Source organism: Salvelinus namaycush, chromosome 7 (assembly GCF_016432855.1).
Source record: "Salvelinus namaycush isolate Seneca chromosome 7, SaNama_1.0, whole genome shotgun sequence".
NCBI lineage: Eukaryota > Metazoa > Chordata > Actinopteri > Salmoniformes > Salmonidae > Salvelinus > Salvelinus namaycush.
In genome coordinates, this window is record NC_052313.1 from 39,853,956 (window position 1) to 39,874,193 (window position 20,238).

The following is a 20,238-nucleotide window of genomic DNA, read 5'->3' on the forward strand; positions in this document are numbered from 1 at the left end:
CTCAGCCAGTAACCCGGTAACGGCCGCTCCAGGGACGGAGCCCGTGCTCACCGTGAGGCTAGACAACCACGGCCACCAAACATATGCCCTCTGCTGAAAGGAAGCGGTGGGGCTTACAGCTAAACACCTCCCCTTTTGATGGCATGGATCACGGATGATGCAACGGGGGACAAGGATCGGAGTGGTATTGACAGTGACATTTTCTATTAGGTCCTGCTTTCATCAGCAGCGGATGTTATTGTTCACAGACTAACTCTTCGAACACTATTTCTATCATTTGAATCTGCCTACGGACTACGGACGTAGTTTCGGTCACTGTTTTTATGGGGGAGTTGGTCGTTGACATTTCACACTTCAAGCTGTGGTGATGTGATTCAGAGAGAGATGAAGCGATCTATGTGAGTGGCTCGTTTCAAACCCAACCTCCAGCCTTACAGGACTATTGGTTCTAGTTCTGGTTCCTAACCCCCCCCCGGGGCTTCCTGAAATCGCACCAGCACGGACACACTCGGTGTGGGCTAACCTCCCGGCCCGGTGTGGGTGTAGTAGTTCAGCCATGTAAGACCTCCAGCGCTGTCGGACCACAAACAGACAAGTGAGAGATACTGTCTTACTGACAGGTCCCCTGGAACGCTCTGAGGAGAGAGAAGAGCGGGAGGAGAGGGAATGCTACAGTCAGAGACAATGGATGCGCTACAGGAGAGGCTTCATTATCAAGATAGCGCGCCAGGACAGGCTAAGGTGTCAGTGTTACTATTACTGAAGGAAATGTTAAATAGACACACTGTAACGATTACTTGTGTTTTGTTTATTATGCGCGGGCCGGGTTATTGGGTATTCCAGTGTAAGACTAAAAGCATGTTTGAATATGAAGTTGAGCATTTTTTGTGTCACTCTTATTGACCTGAGGAATCAACCTCATTCACGCAGCTCAAGAATAATATTTCAGTAGTCCCACACCGGAAACCCTGCATCAAGCTTTTGATTGAATTATGACCCCTCAGTCAGTCTGTGAGCAGAGTCCCTGTCTTTATAATATCATTATCAACCATCATCATCATCATCAGTGATTAATGCTCATTCCCACATTGTTTGTGTTCTATCTTGGAAAGTCCTCAATGGCGTCACCCATGTGACAACATGTGGCTGGTAAGCCCCACATCCAACTCTATGCAATACTCTCAAACAGCTGTAAGACTTTTTTTTCTGTTGCGTGTGCTCTTAGTTGAGAATGCACCAAAACATCATGGAAACCAGAGACAAACTACAAACGATGCTTCCCCATAACTTAAGATGGATGCTGGCGGGATGCATCCCTCATTAAAACATTGAGGGTATAAACAAAATGGCAAAGAATGTAATGGTATAACAACTGGTGGCCAAGAGAATTGGAAATATGTTTCAAATGGGACCAGGCCCAATTATGATAATAGTTAGCACATATTTAAGTTGGCTGGTTTGTTAGTGGTTATGTAGAGCTCTGAGAATCAGATGGCCCTTAAAGGGGAAGTTCACCCAAATTACAAAACAGTGGCCATGTAAACAAAGCCTAAGCATGGATTCTATAGACTGCTTTCAGGGGATTTTTTTTGTTTTTTTAATTGTGTAGTTTGGTTGAACTATCCCTTTAATGATAAACAGTTATCTATCTCACCATTATAGTACATCCAGAGCTAGTTTAGTTCAATACCTGCCCATTTAATCACCAAATATGTCAAAGGTGTTTTCCGATCTCAAAAGTAGTCTATGAGATGAGTCCACGTCCCATAGTTATGTAGATCCAGCTATATGCCTCAACCTCGAATGAGTGGAAAAGATAAACACCAAATAAAATCAGCAAATGATGGTGCTTCCATTTACAACCGGTGGCCTGGGATGTGAACTTATCTCAACATAAGACCAATTCCCAGGTCTGAAAGCATCTGACAAACTTTGAGTTTGGAATGAACTGTCCCTTTAAGTAGGACAACCGTGTTTGGGTTAGAGTGATGCCTCCACAGAATTAAATAGAACATTTCTATGGAAGCCACCATGTTATCTGGGGGGTTTTGAAGAAGGCTATAAGGACCATAGAGTCTTCCCATTAAGTTGGGTGAATGTGTGTGGCAATCAGGCTTTTTACTTTTCTCAGAGTGAAGAGGAGTTTTTTGGCATCCACTCACAATGTGCTTTTAAATCAACTGGGGGTTGGGCACCCCACTCTGTCCATCTCACCGTAGGTCCGCTCCAAGCTCTTAATATCTCTAATTAGGTAATGGAGCGATAACATTTATTTAGGCTGTAGTAAGCACTTTTCTCTTTTCCCATCTCCTGCACACACAGGCACAATCTCTCACGCAAACACACACACACCCACATGCAGTCTCTCTCTCACACATGCGCACATGCACCCCTCCCCCCACACACACACCAGCAGCCAACAGCAGTTGCCCCTGGAGACAATATTAATGATTCTCGTTGAGGGCTCCAGTTAAGGTGTTCCTGCCAAGCACTTACTCCCACCTCTGTCCACATGCCAAGTGTTGCGCACACACCACTCAAGATGAAAATAAACCTGAAGTTAAAGTGGCGTTTTCAAAAACAGCGTCGGGGTGAATTTTGGGGGGGTTGAACGGAGGGCTAGGCTTATGCACTCCTAAGCACCACTCTCAGTGCTGATACTCATTGGTATCTCATGATGATCACACCACATCGCAACGCAGTGGGTGGAAGCCAGGATGGGAACTGTGTTTGATTATCTCTTTGTCTGTTTAGCGCTCAATGCATAATTTGTATGATGATGGTAAAATTGTTTGCTGATACTTTACTTGGGCTTTGCACCTCTTTGTGAGCTATGTCGAAAGTGTGATTTGAAATAGTTAAATGAATGTGAATATAGTATGATCTGTGGTAATAAAGTGATATTTTTCTACATTGTGGTATGTGTCTGTATGCCATTGGACTTTAGCAGCCCCAACACATATTATAGCAATTCATTACTGTAATTAGTAATTACAGTGAAGGAAGATTTGACATAGACAGCTTACATTATTGCATGAAACCAAAATGTACTGTATGGATGCTTGGCATTGTACATACTTTGTACAATTGTTCTGTTGTATCTTCTTCTCTCATAGATAGGAGACCAGAGTTTGGAGACAGCAGACTTTTTAATGGCAGGGACGAGTTAGATGGAGGTAAGTGCTTCCATCAACTACAATGTATTTCATGTGTCCATTACTGCAATAAGTTTTTCCAAATGTGAAAAAACACCTCGTTTCTAATAAGCATCTCTCTTTTTCTCTCTTTCTCTCTCCCTCACTCTCCCCTCTCTCTCTCTCCCCCCCCCCCCCCCCCCCCCACTCTCCCCTCCCTCTCATCTCCCCTCTCTCTTCTCTCGCTCCTCCCTCTCCCTCTCTTTTTCTCCTGTCGTCCAGGCTGGGCGTTCCCCGAGGAGTTGAGTACGGCGGCCCCGTCCTCCGAGCCACTGGAGACGCGCGTCTCCTCCTCGGCAGACAAGGACAACTCGTGGCTGTACACGCTGGACCCCATCCTGGTCACCATCATCGTTATGAGCTCCCTGGGCGTGCTGCTGGGCGCTGTGTGCGCCGGCATGCTGCTCTACTGCACGTGCTCCTACAGTGGCCTGTCATCGCGTAGTTCTACCACGCTGGAGAACTACAACTTTGAGCTGTATGACGGCCTCAAGCACAAGGTGAAGCTCAACCAGCAGCGCTGCTGCACCGAGGCATGAGGAGAAAGAGTAGAGAGAGGAGAGTAGTAGAGGAAAGGAGAGAGGCGGCCATTTTGAGGAGATTATCTTCTCCTTTGTTTTCTCTCCTTTGCTTGGAACGTGAATTTCCTTTCTGAGCTGAAGGACTACACCTGCCAGATGGAAGGACATTTTGGGGAAAATACACTTTTTAGACTGATCTTGAGACCCCTCCACCCTGCTTCAATCAAAGTGGTGCAGTCCAGGGTGGGGTTTTCTGGACCAAAACCAATGAGGGAAGGACTGGGTATTTCCCAGTCCCTATAGCAGACTGTTCCATTGCCAGGGGAGTTCAAATATCAACACATATCAATACCTACTATTCCCCCCCCCCAAAATTGAGAACTCCATATAAATACATCATAGTTTTCTAGGTCTAGTTTTTAAACTGGAAAGATGTTATGCTAAACTCCTTGACACAGAAAACACCTTAGACAGGTGTTCATGCAGTGCTTAGATAGTATTTCTCTATCACGTGGACACAGTGGCCTAGAACCTAGTGAAGTGAATTCTTTATGAAGTGTTTTTGTTGAGTTAGACTCTTGCGTCTCTGTAACACATCAGCCTCAGTTCTCCACCCCATTTTCTGACAGGTCTGGGGTATTTTTAGACTAATCACCGTCTTTGGTGTGTCTTTTTGTTATTTGTTCAATTCTTCTCTGTTTTCTTTCTCGTTTTGGCCCGTTGCCAGCCTGTGAATGCTGATAAAGAAAGGAGGGAATGGGGGAGAAGGGGGGGGTTCTAATCATGTTCTCTTCTAAACGTTTTCCGTTTGAAGATAGAAAGCAAGGGAGTTTATTGTTAGATTTAGTTTCAGGCAGTGGTTGCCGGTGGGTTTGTATCGAAAAGAAGGGTGGCGGTCGTGTTTACAGTAAACTGTGGCTAGGTGAAGTAAAAGGTTAAGGTGGAGATGGTTTTGGCCAGTGCAACCTATGGATTGCTGGGAAATCCAGGCAGAGACTGAATAGCCATCTACAAATGAGAACTGATGAAGAGAGAAGAAGGAAACAAAAATATGAATCAATGGAGCACAAAGTCCTAAATCAACCTCTCTGGGGACAATGTACTCTGTGTGTTGGATGAGTAACGAATCGACGATAAAACGCAAAGTGGGATACAAAAAAATATATATATATATATGTTCTAGATCGTTACTTGACAGTGGACACACATCTGAGCTTTAAGTCAGCGATTGGTAGAGGAAACACCAATGGAAGGACACCATTTCCTCAGAGTGGACCAATGTGGTCTTGGTGTCATGGTTCTTCACTTGTGCGCTCCTCGTTTGATGTTTGTTGCTCTTTTTTTCACACTTTGACTCCATTTTGCGTTGTCACGGTGAGGCTGGCGTTTTAACAGGAAACAGGTTTATGGGGAGAGGTAAATCAGGAGGATTTAAACACACATCTGCTCCCTCTGGACTCTCTAGCCTTGTGAAGGAGGAGTGGGAAAGAGAACAGTAAATCTTTCCGCTGTACCTCAGACTTCTCACTTTCACACACACTGATCACACACACACACATGCATACACAGCGTGCACATGCTAGCACGCACACACCGAAGAAAGAGTATCCTGGTCATTATGATGCTATGATGGGCATGTATAGGGCTGTGTGCGTCTGGATGCACTGAAGTGGACCCAGGCTTGTGCTGACCGAGAGGCCCAGGTTGTTGGGGGGGGGTCGCTGGGCCGTGAGGTAAAGTCTATCCCCTTCTCCCTTCCGCCCTCCACCCCACCAACCCACATTCCCTCTCCTATCCCAGAGGCTCCCATCACTGGACCCCACTGACTCTCTTCCAAGTGCCTTGGAGCTTCTGTGATCCAGCTTGCCTTTGTAGCCCATATCAGATTACAGATACAGAAACAGTAGCACAATCTGTCTGGGCAGGAGGGGCTAAAACACACCTCCCTGGGCAAGAATGAGTCAAACTCACCCCTCTGGGCAAGAGAGGGGCTAAACCTCACAAGGACGACCCTGACACTGGTCAGACCTAATTGTTGCTTGGGGGCTTTGTACAGAAATGTTCTTTTTATGATTGTTATTAATATTGTTATTATGATTATTTAATAAAGGATTTATACCATACAGAGAATGTTGGTGGTCATTTGTCTTGCTTTGTGTGAGTTTCAGATGGGTTGTTAGTATGAGGACACTGAGGTAACCTCGGCGTATACACACCCACACTCATACACAGTACATTGTGTCGTCCATAGCCATGTACACACTTGTACACTCTAACAAACACCCTCACAGGCACATTTCTATTCACACACTGTACACTGTTTGTATTCACAAACTCTCTGTATAGGTCACACACACAGGCTTTCAAACACAAACATGAAAACAGACATGCATACACACAGTGTCATCCAGCCATAGTTTTCCTCTCATCTCTCCATGGCCTCCCATTAGCCCAGACCTCTAGTCGCCCTTGTTCAGGAGCTCCAACATCAAAGCTTTGAAGTGCCCAGCGTCTCTCTCACACACACACGCACACACACACATATGATTACTCTGCTTCCTCCATTTACATGGCTCCCCATCTCCTACACATGGTTTTGTTTGGCCATGTCAGCCCTCATACCTAAACACTAACACAACCAGAAGGTATGGCGTGTAACATATCCGTGATTTCAAGGATTTCTCTGGCTGGCATTGGTAAGAGGGAGGAAATGGATACAGTCATAATATGAATAGACTGTGTATTGAATTTAAAAGGAAGTTTTAATGAAATTACGTCAATTCGCTAAACTATCCCTTGAAGGGGGAAATTTGTCTCACAACAGACCAAAAAGGTAATTGTCTCATATCTTTTTATATCCCTCACAATGGATTGACAACATTCACTGTTAGCTACTTCCTGGGAACTGTGGCTCAGCTTTGAGTTGGGCTCTTTACTGACGGTGTAATACCCACTGCTACACAACCAGTGATTCAGAGCCTCGACACATGTTGTTACCCAGTCAAAGTGGGTGCGCGGCTGTTAGCACGCTCTGCGGTGCAACATAACAGCCCAATTATGGTCCCTAAACGCAACACCCGAACCAACAGAGGAGCACACCACCATCTGTTAGCTAGCGAGCAAGTGTGATTGATCCCAGCAGAAACGAGCACACCAGACACAAACCATGACCGAACCGTCAACAAGAAATGACCAAAGAAGCCTGATTGTCGTTGTTCTGTGCAGGGGGGGGCTCTGTTCTTAGACTCAAATTATATAAAAAAAAAAAAAAGTAAAATAATGTTTTGCCAAATGATGTTTTTTCCCTTTTCTCTGTGAGTTGGAAATGGAATACTCCACATGAGCTTCTTCCTTTCCTGACATCAGAGAGACGTCTCGCTTCTAACGTTGCACCCGGCCAGACCAGCCTTCAAAGCATCTGTAAACTGATAGGGCCAGATTAAGAGCGGCAGCGCCAGTAGTGGACACACAGCTCATTACTCATTCTGTAATCACAGTGTCTGTGTGAGGGCTACAGTGGTTGCTCCACTAAAAGTTTTGCAATTATGCTGCGGGACTTTGTAGGTCCAATCATTTATTTGTATCTTGATTATATGTAGAGAGGAGAGTGTTGTGTGGTGTGATTGGGTGTTGCTGTATATTTTGTTGGTTGTTGGTGTATTTGTTGAATGTAGGTTCGTTGGTTTGAGTGGATTTTCTCTGTGACTGAATCGACAGATGAGAGAGAGACCTATTGACAGTCTGGGCGAGTGGGATCTGATCGAGATGGAGTGACAGTCCATTCAGCCCATCAGTGATGAACAGGAGCAGACCCCAGAGAAGCACCAAGAGACTGACCCAGTATCCCTTTCAGCAGTATCCAGACCCCTCACATCACTCCCTCCCTCCCCCCACACACACTCCTTCTCCCTTCCACTGAGCAGCCCCCCTGTCTCACAAGGCACGCTGGGAAGTCAGCCCAGTCACATCCCTGCCTGTCATGTCCTGTGTGCCAATGGTTCAAAGCTTATATCTGGGTCAGAGGAGGGGTGTACAGGGGATCCGGGCTGCTGCTGCCATAGAAATGGAATTAGATTCTAGAATGTGACATAAGGATTGAACCAATCTAGAATAGATTATCCCATTCAAGTCAATGTTCTGTGATAGGTGGACCGGCGGCCACATTGAGTGTACCCATAGGAGTATTTCCATGGACTAACCTAATTACGTCCCTTCTAGTAATTATATTTCTATGACCGCTATCGCCCAAACACAGTGACATCCACAGCCACCTATCTAAACATTTACAGAAAGACAGGCTGTCACTCTTTCCTGGCGATTCATTCTCATCTCCGCCACTACAGGATATGGCTTCTGAAAGCAAATAAATGGAGGAAATATTAGAACAAGAACATAGAGTATCTCTGTTTGTGAGCTCAAACTAGGCCAGACTCAATGTGGGGTCTGTGTCCCAAATGTAACCCTATTCCCTGCATAGTGCACAACTTTGTAGTAGTGTAAGTACACCACTATATAGGGAATAGGTTGCCATTTGGGACGCAACCTGGTTCTCGCTCCCCTGTCATGGAAGGTCATCATGGAGGAAATTCACTCAATATACATATTCCCTGTGAGCTGATTGAATGATGCGCTCTTAAAGCTGAAGACAGCACTCCAAGAGGAAACGGTCAATTGTCAATGTATTGCTCTGTTTGTGATTACCATTCAGATGGTAATTTCTCAAGTTATTAGTCGACCTTTGAGGTCAAATGTTTTTCATAAAGATCTAATATCTATGGGGCTCCCGAGTGGCGCAGTGGTCTAAGACACTGCATCTCAGGCGTCAATGCAGTTCCTGGTTTGAATCCAGGCTGCAACACATCTGGTTGTGATTGGTAGTCCCATAGGGCGGCGCACAATTGGCCCAGCGTCGTCCAGGTTTGGCCGGGGTAGGCCGTCATTGTAAGTAAGAATTTGTTCTTAACTGACTTGCCTAGTTAAATAAAGGTAACATTTAAAAAATAAAAACAACCTCATAGATATAAAGTCTCCTGTTTAGGGGACCTGTGTGGTTTTGGTACTGGTTCCGACCAACATTTTTGCTTGTACATAGATCTGTGGACACTGTAGATCGAAGCGGTAGCCCTGGTTCTCACGGACACAGAAGTATATCTCTTCCGCCTGTGTCACATAGGATGTGAAATCTGACCACTTGAAGCTGGGATTTTCCTCCTACCATTTCATTCGCTCTTATGACTGTCCATCAACTTCTGGCTAAACCCTACATTAAAGCCACTAATTAAGCACATGCCTGCAATCCTTATGCCACATTCAAAGCAACTGGGAACTCCGACTTCAGTGCATTCAAGACAACTGGGGAAAAAACTAGCTCCGACTGAGAAAAATTGTTTTGAAGGGTCATCCAACTCGGAATTCCAAATCGGAAACACTGGCATCTTTCTAAAGCTCCGAATTTCTGACCTGGAGATCACAGACATCATGATTTGACCAAGGTTTTTTTTCAGAGTTTCCAGTTGTCATTACATCATAGAGCAGCAGGGGAGAGTGGTTTGGTCACTCTAGTACATTCAGAGATTGATTTATAGCCAACTTTATCAAAGTAATCTAAAATAATTCTGAGATTTTAAACAAAAAACATATTCTGTTTGTCATAGATGGACATGATTAATATGAGATGAAAGGCAAGTTCCTAACGAGTTCAGGAAGCCAAGCTAGAGCTCTGTGTGACGTTCACAGCGGTGGGGGAAGACGTTTTGTTTAAGAGAGACCTTTACATTTTTATTTATTTATTTCACCTTTATTTAACCATGTAGGCTAGTTGAGAACAAGATCTCATTTGTAACTGCGACCTGGCCAAGATGAAGCAAAGCAGTGCAACACAAACAACAACACGGAGTTACACATGGAATAAACAAACATGCAGTCAATAATACAATAGAAAAAGTCTATATATAGTGTGTGCAAATGAGGTAGGATAAGGGAGGTAAGGCAATAAATAGGCCATAGTGGCGAAATAATTACAATATAGCAATTAAACACTGGAGTGATAGATGTGCAGAAGATGAGTGTGCAAGTAGAGATACTGGGGTGCAAAGGAGCAAAATTAATCAAATAAATAACAGTATGGGGGATGAGGTAGTTGGATGGGCTATTTACAGATGGGTTATGTACAGTTCAGGTGCAGTGATCTGTGAGCTGCTCTGATTGCTGGTGCTTAAAGTTAGTGAGGGAGATATGAGTCTCCAGCTTCAGTGATTTTTGCAGTTCGTTCCAGTCATTGGCTGCAGAGAACTGAAAGGAAAGGCGGCCAAAGGAGGAATTGGTTTTGGGGGTGAGATATACCTGCTGGAGCGTGTGCTATTGGTGTGTGCTGCTATGGTGACCAGTGAGCTGAGATAAGGCGGGGCTTTACCTAGCAAAGACTTATAGATGACCTGGATCCAGTGGGTTTGGCGACGAATATGAAGCGAGGGCCAGCCAACGAGAGCATACAGGTCGCAGTGGTGGGTAGTATATGGGGCTTTGGTGACAAAACGGATGGCACTGTGATAGACTGCATCCAATTTGCTGAGTAGAGTGTTGGAGGCTATTTTGTAAATGACGAAGTCAAGGATTTAGAAAATATGCACATTTATTCATACAGTTTTGTTGAATAGAAAATAAAAAATATAAAAATATGATATATTTTATAGGATGTATCATATTTGCACTGTGTCGTTGAGCTTGTGTCCTCAAAGGTGATTACACCTCAGCAATGTATGACTATTTTTACCAGAAAGGTGAGATTTGAACCTTTATTGAAGTATGCAGCATTACTAGAAATTGTTAATGCCCCTCATGATAAATAACTTTTTGGGATTACATAGATTTGAGATCACCTTTTGTCGCTACTTTTACTGTCTGTTTGTGAAAATCGGTCCTCAGTTGTCTGCACAAAGTCACCAGCTTAATGTGCTCCTCTTCTCTCTTCTCAATGCAACATGTCAACTGCCACCACAGACAATATTTCACTCTGGCCCCATACACACTCATGTTGTACAACTGATGTACAAACTATTTGATACACTGGTTGTGATTAGGGCTGTTACAGTGACCATATTACCGTCACACCAGCGGTCACGAGTCATAACAGCAGTCAAATTCCACGTGACCATTTAGTCATGGTAATTAAGCTTCTCCAAGCTCTGATGCTGCTGATGGTCATTAGTAGCCTACCAAACTTGCTAACTGCCTGGTACTCGGCACTCTATTGTTCCTCTAATCTAATCAAACACTTCATGAGAGCCCATGAGCTCATGTTGCACAACATTTCTATAGGCTGTGCAATTGCGTGAGAAAACAGAGTGATGGCCTCTATTAAAAAGAGGAGGATCCCATCAGCTTTCTATAGGCTAGGCCTACTATACTTACTTCTCAACTTTGCTAATATTAAGCACATTGCTTATCTTTACAACAGGAGTATAGCCTACCTGGCTGGCATGAAAATAAACCACAGGGAAAAGCGTTCTCCATTCGCTATTTAAGTGCACAGATGACATGTATTTTTTCTGCTGCCTGTTTCAAGACAGTTACATGATAATTGTCCATTCTTTAAAAAAAATATATGTGTATGCACACAGAGTGGACATTCTGAACCTTGTTTGAAGTCACCAGGTCACATGACTAAGGAGCTATTGAAAAAAAATAAAAAAATAATGTAAAACCATATGAGATGAAAATTGACAAACTAAAGGGTGTGCAATATAGAAGGGTAGTCAGTGGACATACTGAACCTTGTTTGAAGTCATTAGGTTACATGACCAAGGAGCTATTGAAATTTGAATGTAAAAAAAGTTTGTACTTTAATTCAACTAGGAATACAAAATGCTGCTCACATTTCCACATGTTTATTAGCTTTGGAAAGTTAATTAATGTCCAAATCGTGAAATTAAGACCTGTGCAATGTTGTGCACATTTTTTTTCAACATCATGACACTTGTTTGGAGTCTGTGGCTCAAGTGGTTTGAAAGCTATTGAGGTTTGAAAGCGCAAATATCCGTTGAATATCCAACTTGAAACTGTCTTTACCTCGGTCATTTACCGGGTGGAGAGAGAGAGAGAGTGGAGGAGGAAGCTTGACTTGAAGCGCTGGGCAACTTGTTGTTATGACATGGATTATCTTAAAACTTTTTAAGGCTAGGGGGCAGTATTCGGAAGTTTGGATGACTGAGGTGCACAAAGTAAACTGCCTGTTACTCAGGCCCAGAAGCTAGGATATTCATATGTATGGTAGTATTGGATAGAAAACACTCAATTGTTTTTAAGGTCATTGGACTTTACAATGCTTTTCTATGGGAAAGTCTAATAATTATGACCCAGATTGCAGTTACTATGGCTTCCACTAGATGTCATCAGTCTTTAGAAATTGTTTCATGCTTGTTTTTTGAAAAATTATCCCTCAGAAGGACTCTGGTCTTTTGGCGCGCGTGAATGAGTATGCGCTCCTCGTTCTTTTTCTCCGGTATTGAACACAGTTTATTCCGTCTTAAATTCTATTGAATATTTACATATTAGGGTACCTGAGGTTGGATTAGGAATGTTGTTTTAATTGTTTTTACGAAGTTTACAGGTAACTTTTTAGATTCCTTTGTAGGCATGTTGGGCGAGTTGGAACCGGTGTATTTCTGAATCAAACGCGGCAAATAAACTGACATTTTTGGGATATAAAGAAGGACTTTATTGAACAAAACGACCATTCATTGTGTAACTGGGACCCTTTGGATTGCAAAAAGATGATCTTCAGAGGTAAGTGATTTATTTTATCGCTATTTCTGAGTTTTGTGACACCTGTGCAGGTTATGAATTCATGTTAATGCAGGAAGTGGGTGAGGCGCTGTCCTCAGACGATCAAATGCTATGCTTTCGCCGTAAAGCCTATTGTAAATCGGACAAAGCAGTTCGATTACCAAGATTCTAAGCTAAAGAATGGTGTATAACACTTGTATTTTTATGAATGTTTAATATTACTACTTTTGTTTTTTGAATTTCGCGCTCTGCAATTTCACCGGATGTTGTCGAGGTGGGACGCTAGCGTCCCAATGATCCGATTTGGCCCACAGAATCATACCTATGGAGGAGCGGCTTCTATGAAAGAATTTAGAGTTGGCTTAATTTTGGACTACCAAGCTAGCTAACAAGCTTGTGTGTGCAGAGTGGCACCAGAATTAAAATACATTTTTTCCAGTTTTCGGTTCTGTTCCTTGAACCGGTTCCAACCCCTGATTTGAATACTGATCTCAGAAAGTAACTTTTGAGAGACTATTGGATTCGCTGCATTCAACTAATGGCAGGGCTGTATCTGGAAACGCATGTTGAAGATCGAAATAGATAGAATAGAGTACACACAATCTCCTATATTATTCCAATCTATCTGAAAGTCATATTCGGTCGACACAATACATTTCTATCGAAACATTCTGAATGTCCATTGTCCCAGGTGTACGTTATAAAGTCAAACCAATTATATTTTGTACAGATAAGTAGAATGTCACGGCCGTTGTAAGAAGCGGACCAAAGCGCAGCATGGTGAGCGTACATATTCCTTTTTATTAGGATGACGCCGACAAAAACAATAAACAATACAAAAACAACCGTGACGCTTAAGGCTATAGTGCCACAAACAAAGACAACTTCCCACACTGAAAGTAGGGAAAAGGGCTACCTAAGTATGGTTCCCAATCAGAGACAACGATAGACAGCTGTCCCTGATTGAGAACCATACCCAGCCAAAACATAGAAATACAAAATCATAGAAAACAAAAACATAGAATGCCCACCCCAAATCACACCCTGACCAAACCAAATAGAGACATAAAAAGGCTCTCTAAGGTCAGGGCGTGACATAGAAAATACGTTTTATGCTCAAATACTGTATGACTCTCAACATGCCACTGAAAAGGTTGAAAGCTGCAATAACTGTATTGTAGCTGAAATACTGCAGACTAATTCAAAGCCATTTGCAAACTTTGCAAATAGAAAGTTGAATGCTTAGCAAAATCAACTTTGAGCATCTTTTTCCATCTGAGGGTAAGTGTTCTTGTTTCAAACACACACTATACTATATTTAAATGGGATAATTTACCCAGAACACAAACTAACATGGTTTTCCACCTACCTTGGCTGTAGTTGATTCAAGAATGCAGTTTTTGGATATTTAGTTTTGTTTACACTTAATAGCCATATTTTGTTACTGTTAGTATTCTCAGTAACACTTAACATTAAACTGTTCTTGTGCCTGTGTAATAAAATTGCAATTACTTTTGGAGCATGTTTTATTAGCATATTGTTACATAATACTTTTCTAATTACATTTAATTGCATACGTAATGAGCTGAGAGTTGTTGTAACTACTGTACACAAGAGGAATGTTCTTTATTCCATTTATGTATTAACTCCAGTAATAATATGCAAATATAAAGCAATTTCCAAAGTCCTATGTAACAACAATGTTGCTACTGTAATAATCGCAAAGTTACTACACATGTGTAAGAACTTGATGTCAAGTGTTACTGTATTACTTCATGTCTTACTCATTAAGAAAATATACTTGATAGTAATGTTGATGCTGCAAAAGTGGTTGAGGTGTGTTGCAGTGATTCCATGTCCTTCATGTATTTAATTCTAATATTATTAAGATTCATATCTAAGGGCCCTCCAAACCATGTGCTTATGATAATATATTTAGACAAATTCAACTAACTGTTGTAGTTTTTGGTTCTTCATCAAACATTTGCCAGCCATCAAATAGTTTTTCATATATTCAAATACCTTCAAATATTATTTGGTTTTCTGAGAGGTATTCAAAATACTTTCAAGTATTATTTGTTTTTCTGAGACCTGTATTTCAATATCGAATAAAATAGTTGCCTTTTAGTTGAAACTCTATATAAACTACAGTATGTACAGTCGTGGCCAAAAGATTTGAGAATGACACAAATATGAATTTTCACAAAGTTTGCTGCTTCAGTGTCTTTAGATATTTTTGTCAGATGTTACTATGGAGTATATAATTACAAGCATTTCATAAGTGTCAAAGGCTTTTATTGACAATTACATGAAGTTGATGCAAAGAGTCAATATTTGCAGTGTTGTGTCACGACTTACGCCGAAGTCGGTCCCTCTCCTTGTTCAGGCGGCGTTCGGCGGCCGACGTCACCGGCCTTCTAGCCATCGCCGATCCACTTTTCATTTTCCATTTGTTTTGTCTTTGTTTTACACACCTGGTTTCAATTCCCCAATTACTTGTTCATTATTAAACCCTCTGTTCTCCCATGTTTTTTTGTGAGTGATTGTTTGTATGTATACGGTCCGTTATTGTGGGCTAGTTATTTGTGGTGTATTTATTGATTCCTTGAGTAAATTACATTCCTTACTCATTTCTGCTGTCCTGCGCCTGACTCCTCCACACCAGCTACACACTGGCCGATTACATGTTGACCCTTCTTTTTCAAGACCTCTGCAATCTGCTCTGGCATGCTGTCAATTAACTTCTGGTCCACATCCTGACTGATGGCAGCCCATTCTTGCATAATCAATACTTGGAGTTTGTCAGAATTTGTGGGTTTTTGTTTGTCCACCCGCCTCTTGAGGATTGACCACAAGTTCTCAATAGGATTAAGGTCTGGGGAGTTTCCTGGCCATGGACCCAAAATATCGATGTTTTGTTCCCCGAGCCACTTATGCCTTATGGCAAGGTGCTCCATCATGCTGGAAAAAGCATTGTTCGTCACCAAACTGTCCTGGATGGTTGGGAGAAGTTGCTCTCAGAGGATGTGTTGGTACCATTCTTTATTCATGGCTGTGTTCTTAGGCAAAATTGTAAGTGAGCCCACTCCCTTGGCTGAGAAGCAACCCCACACATGAATGGTCTCAGGATGCTTTACTGTTGGCATGACACAGGACTGATGGTAGCGCTCACCTTGTCTTCTCCAGACAAGCTTTTTTACGAATGCCCCAAACAATCGGAAAGGGGATTCAATGACTTTACCCCAATCCTCAGCAGTCCAATCCCTGTACCTTTTGCAGAATATCAGTCTGTCCCTTATGTTTTTCCTGGAGAGAAGTGGCTTTTTTGCTGCCCTCCTTGACACCAGGCCATCCTCCAAAAGTCTTTGCCTCACTGTGCGTGTAGATGCACTCACACCTGCCTGCTGCCATTCCTGAGCAAGCTCTGTACTGGGGGTGCCCCGATCCCACAGCTGAATCAACTTTAGGAGACGGTACTGGCGCTTGCTGGACTTTCTTGGGCGCTCTGAAGCCTTCTTCACAACATTTGAACCGCTCTCCTTGAAGTTCTTGATGATCCGATAAATGGTTGATTTAGGTGCAATCTTACTGGCAGCAATATCTTTGCATGTGAAGCCCTTTTTGTGCAAAGCAATGATGACGGCAGGTGTTTCCTTGCAGGTAACCATGTTTGACAGAGGAAGAACAAGCACCACCCTCCTTTTGAAGCTTCCAGTCTATTATTCGAATTCAATCAGCATGACAGAGTGATCTCCAGCCTTGTCCTTGTCAACACTCACACCTGTGTTAACGAGAGAGTCACTGACATGATGTCAGCTGGTCCTTTTGTGGCAGGGCTGAAATGCAGTGGAAATGTTTTTGGGGGATTCAGTTAATTTGCATGGCAAAGAGGGACTTTACAATTAATTGCAATTCATCTGATCACTCTTCATAACATTCTGGAGTAAATGCAAATTGCCATCATACAAACTGAGGCAGTAGACTTTGTGAATTAATTTTTGTGTCATTCTCAAAACTTTTGGCTACGACTGTATAGTACCAACTCATTCAAGGGTTTTTCTTTATTTATACTGTTTTCTACTTTGTAGAATAATAGTGAAGACATCAAAACTATGAAATAACACATATGGAATCATGTAGTAACCAAAAAAGTGTTAAACAAATCAAAATATATTTTATCTTTCCTAACTGACCTAAGACAGTGCATTTTTACTAGGATTAAATGTCAGGAATTGTGAAAAACTCAGTTCAAATGTATTTGGCTAAGGTGTATGTAAACTTCTGGGATACAACATGATGGCACAGCATTCCAGGGGGGAAATTATGTTTGAACTTGCTCTGAAACGCCGACATCCAGACACTAGTAAGAACTAGCTAGCTAAGTAGTTTTTTCTTCTTCTTTTTTAGCTAGCTAAGTAAATCTGAGATCAAAATTAATTAGCTAGCAAGCTATCTAACTAGCTAGCGAGCATAGACCAATGCTACCTGCTCTCATAAGAGAGATCTGCAATTGATACTAACTTCAATCTATTAGCCATATAATGAATTACATTCAGAAATTTCATCTGATGGTTTCTTTGAATCAGTACACCATACACACGATTTCTAGCCCGTGACAGCCACCTAGCTAAAACTGACGCGCCCCTACCAAAACGTCAAAACCTACCTAGCTAGCATTAGCTTGAAGCAATAGATTTGTGCTACATGCTCCCATAAGAGGCGATCAGCAGTTTATACTAGCTTCAATCTATTATACCTAGAATTAATATAATCCCTATAGTTGTATTGTGACATTTAATGAGTTATTTGAATCAGTAACGTTACACCACACACACGATCTCTAGCCAGCTGATGGTCAGTTGGACGTGCACCCCATACTGAATTGTCAAAAGCCATGCACACTCGTTTCCCGGTTGAGCACACACACAGCATTGCTAGCTCATTAATAATATAGCTACTCACATGTTCAGGGTTTCTGGTTTTCTTGAAAGTTAAAATCCCAAATTGTAATCATCATCTTTGTTGGTGGCATATGTAATTAGTACAACAAGCTTTGACATGCCAAATGTGTGCTCAATGTGTCTGCTTCAGTGCCATCATTACACGAATGCGGGGGAAACAGTTTTGCCAAAATGACTTCAATCAATCCCTGTGGTCTAGATGATTGGCATCTATGCGGATCAAAGTTGCCATGTGAGGGTGTATTAGGACAGTACAACCACGTCAATACTAGGTTTTATTCCTGGCAATGTCCATCCATGCAATTTTTTTGTATTTGTAAATAAAGATGCAAATTTAAGAGCCTTTTTGGGAGCAGGTATGAAATTAATAGATGAACTGAGTTATGACAGTGAAAATGATTATGATAATGTTTGCACAAGATAAAATCAACGTTGATTATATCCTATATTATAGAAGAACTGAAAAGGATTATGATCATATGTTTGCACACCACATGTCAGTATCAATTATTATCATCCATGACAGAATAGAATCATTAGGATGAACGTCCCTGATTATTTGCTCTATTTATTTCAGTTGAGTTTGAGGGCCACATTCCAACAAAGATTGATAACATATCCCCTTTATCTGAAGTCAGTGTCAACACTATTTGAAGAAATAGAGAACCAGTTGGTGGTGTCTGACTCCTTAGCCATCAGTCTATCAGATGAGAAATCAACTGCCAATGATGATGAAGATTATCATCCACCTTCAGAGTTGGATGTTCCAGCACAAGTGGCAGCTGAACCCGTGGACACAACTCCAGACAACCCATCAAACAAGAAATCCAAGATTCCACCAATGGGTAATCCATGTGGTCCCAAATGCAAGAGGCAATGTACTCAGAATATTTCAGAGGGTAGACAAAGGGAAATATGGGAAAAGTATTGGGAGATGAAGTATAAGGAGAAGAGGACATGGATCTTCCACATGGTGGCACAGCAATCTAAGAAAGATATCACTGTTGGCGCTGACAGTCGACGCTGCAGGTCGTTTCTGTACCGTCTTCCAAACCAGAGCGGTTCTGCACAACAGGTGTGCGAAGTGTTTTTTCTGACAACATTGGGCTACCACCCCAAAAATGCAAGTCAATCACAAAGCTTCAGCGAGCAAATTGAACATGAATCCAATCCTGTGTCGTGTCTTTGGCCATGCCGGATTAAGTGATATGACATGCTATTCTATAAAATCCTTTCTCTGTAATTAATATTACCTGATTGAGCTAATCATGTAAATGTAATTAACTAGAAAGTCGGGGCACCACAAAATAATATTTATAGAGCAGTTATCTTCCGAATAAACTCTTAAAGACCTAGTAATATTTTACATCAATAGCAGTCAATATTAATCGTCACCTTATTTCAGTCTCATCTGAAAGTTGAACCCTGGCTAACAAGTTGAATCAGCAATACAAAATTGGGTTTAATTATGTATTTACTAAATACCTAACTAATCACACAGAATGTGTGTATATGTAATCACACATTACATATACACAGAATGAATCATACATTGATTACAAATTACGTCATAAAGGAAAACGTCCCTGGCGGACGGAACAGATATGACAGCTGGTTACCCAAAGAAAAGGGGGTTGGGTTTGAGTGAAAGAGCAGGAAGACTGAAGAACAAAGTGAGAAGCGATGTCTCTATCGGGCCGTAGGCAGCTACTCTATCGTAAATACAGAATCTTATGCATTCTAAATTACCGCCCATTTGGAAAAGGAAAATGCAATAAATATTTACTCTGAGCTGCGCTTCAACAGGTTGGTGGTAGATGGAAGGCCATGTTGCCCAACAGAGTCCTTTGAAGACTCTGTCCGTCCTTTCCTAGCCCACGTTTACAGCGGCCGCTGCTAATTCAACGGCTAGGAGGTATCACTTCTGTAGCGAATAAGAGTTCAAAGTTCATACCATTCGCAAACAAAGCTCACGCTGAGGTTGGCTTCGTTCTGTAGTTATTATCTGAATCCTTCTGACATCGGATCATCATCCTAATGTACCCGGAACAGAAGGTTACATTTTCGTCAAGGGCTTATATAGTGGAGGGAGAAGGGTGTGTTTCAAAGTTTTATAACCCATGTCTCTTCACAGGGGCGGGCCACTGATTGAGCAGAGCCCTAACCTTATGAAAACCCAAATCTCTCATTTGGAAGCTAAAATTACATTTAATCTTTTCACCAATAATTTATATTTAAACATTTGAATTGCACAACATTTCCATGTGAATCTGATAACTATAATGTGTAGACTTTCCCAGATACAGTTTAGGTCGTCCTGTCATCAGTCATAATGTCTCAGATGAAAACCTTACTGACATCATATTCATTAAGTACCAATGCATATTTTCAACTGGTTCTATTACAGAAATATGGTTCCTTTCCCTCCACTTGTTTGATGTTCCAAGACTCTCTGTTTAACAAAGGCTATTCAAGAGTCCCTCTGTAGAGTCAAGAGAGAGGGAAGGGAGAAAGATATTTATGGGGGGGGTCATAAACCTTACCCACAGGCCAACGTCATGACACCTGCAACACATTGAGTCCTTCCATCCCCAAATCAGCCACAACAGACGAGAGCACGCCCCACATCGCCTCTACCTCCCGAGTGACGTCAATATTCGGTTCAAGCATAATGACTGCAAGGAGAAGAACAAAGATGCCAACTGCGGTTACGAGACCTATCGCATGGCGGTAAATGGAAGGAACATCAGCTTTGTGAAGCTTGGAGAGGAGGAGTGC

The 20,238-nt window shown here is 42.1% G+C and overlaps 1 protein-coding gene across 1 annotated transcript in view; it reads left to right on the forward strand.

Moving 5' to 3' along the window:
* Window positions 1-5,838, forward strand: part of LOC120051220 (neuropilin-2-like) — a 64,153-nt gene extending 58,315 nt beyond the window's left edge. The window contains exons 16-17 of the mRNA XM_038997960.1: window positions 3,117-3,176; window positions 3,417-5,838. Of these exons, the coding sequence (XP_038853888.1) occupies window positions 3,117-3,176; window positions 3,417-3,733 (377 nt within the window). The 3' untranslated portion in view covers window positions 3,734-5,838. The remainder of the gene's footprint in view (window positions 1-3,116; window positions 3,177-3,416) is intronic.
* The last annotated feature ends 14,400 nt before the right edge of the window (window positions 5,839-20,238 follow it).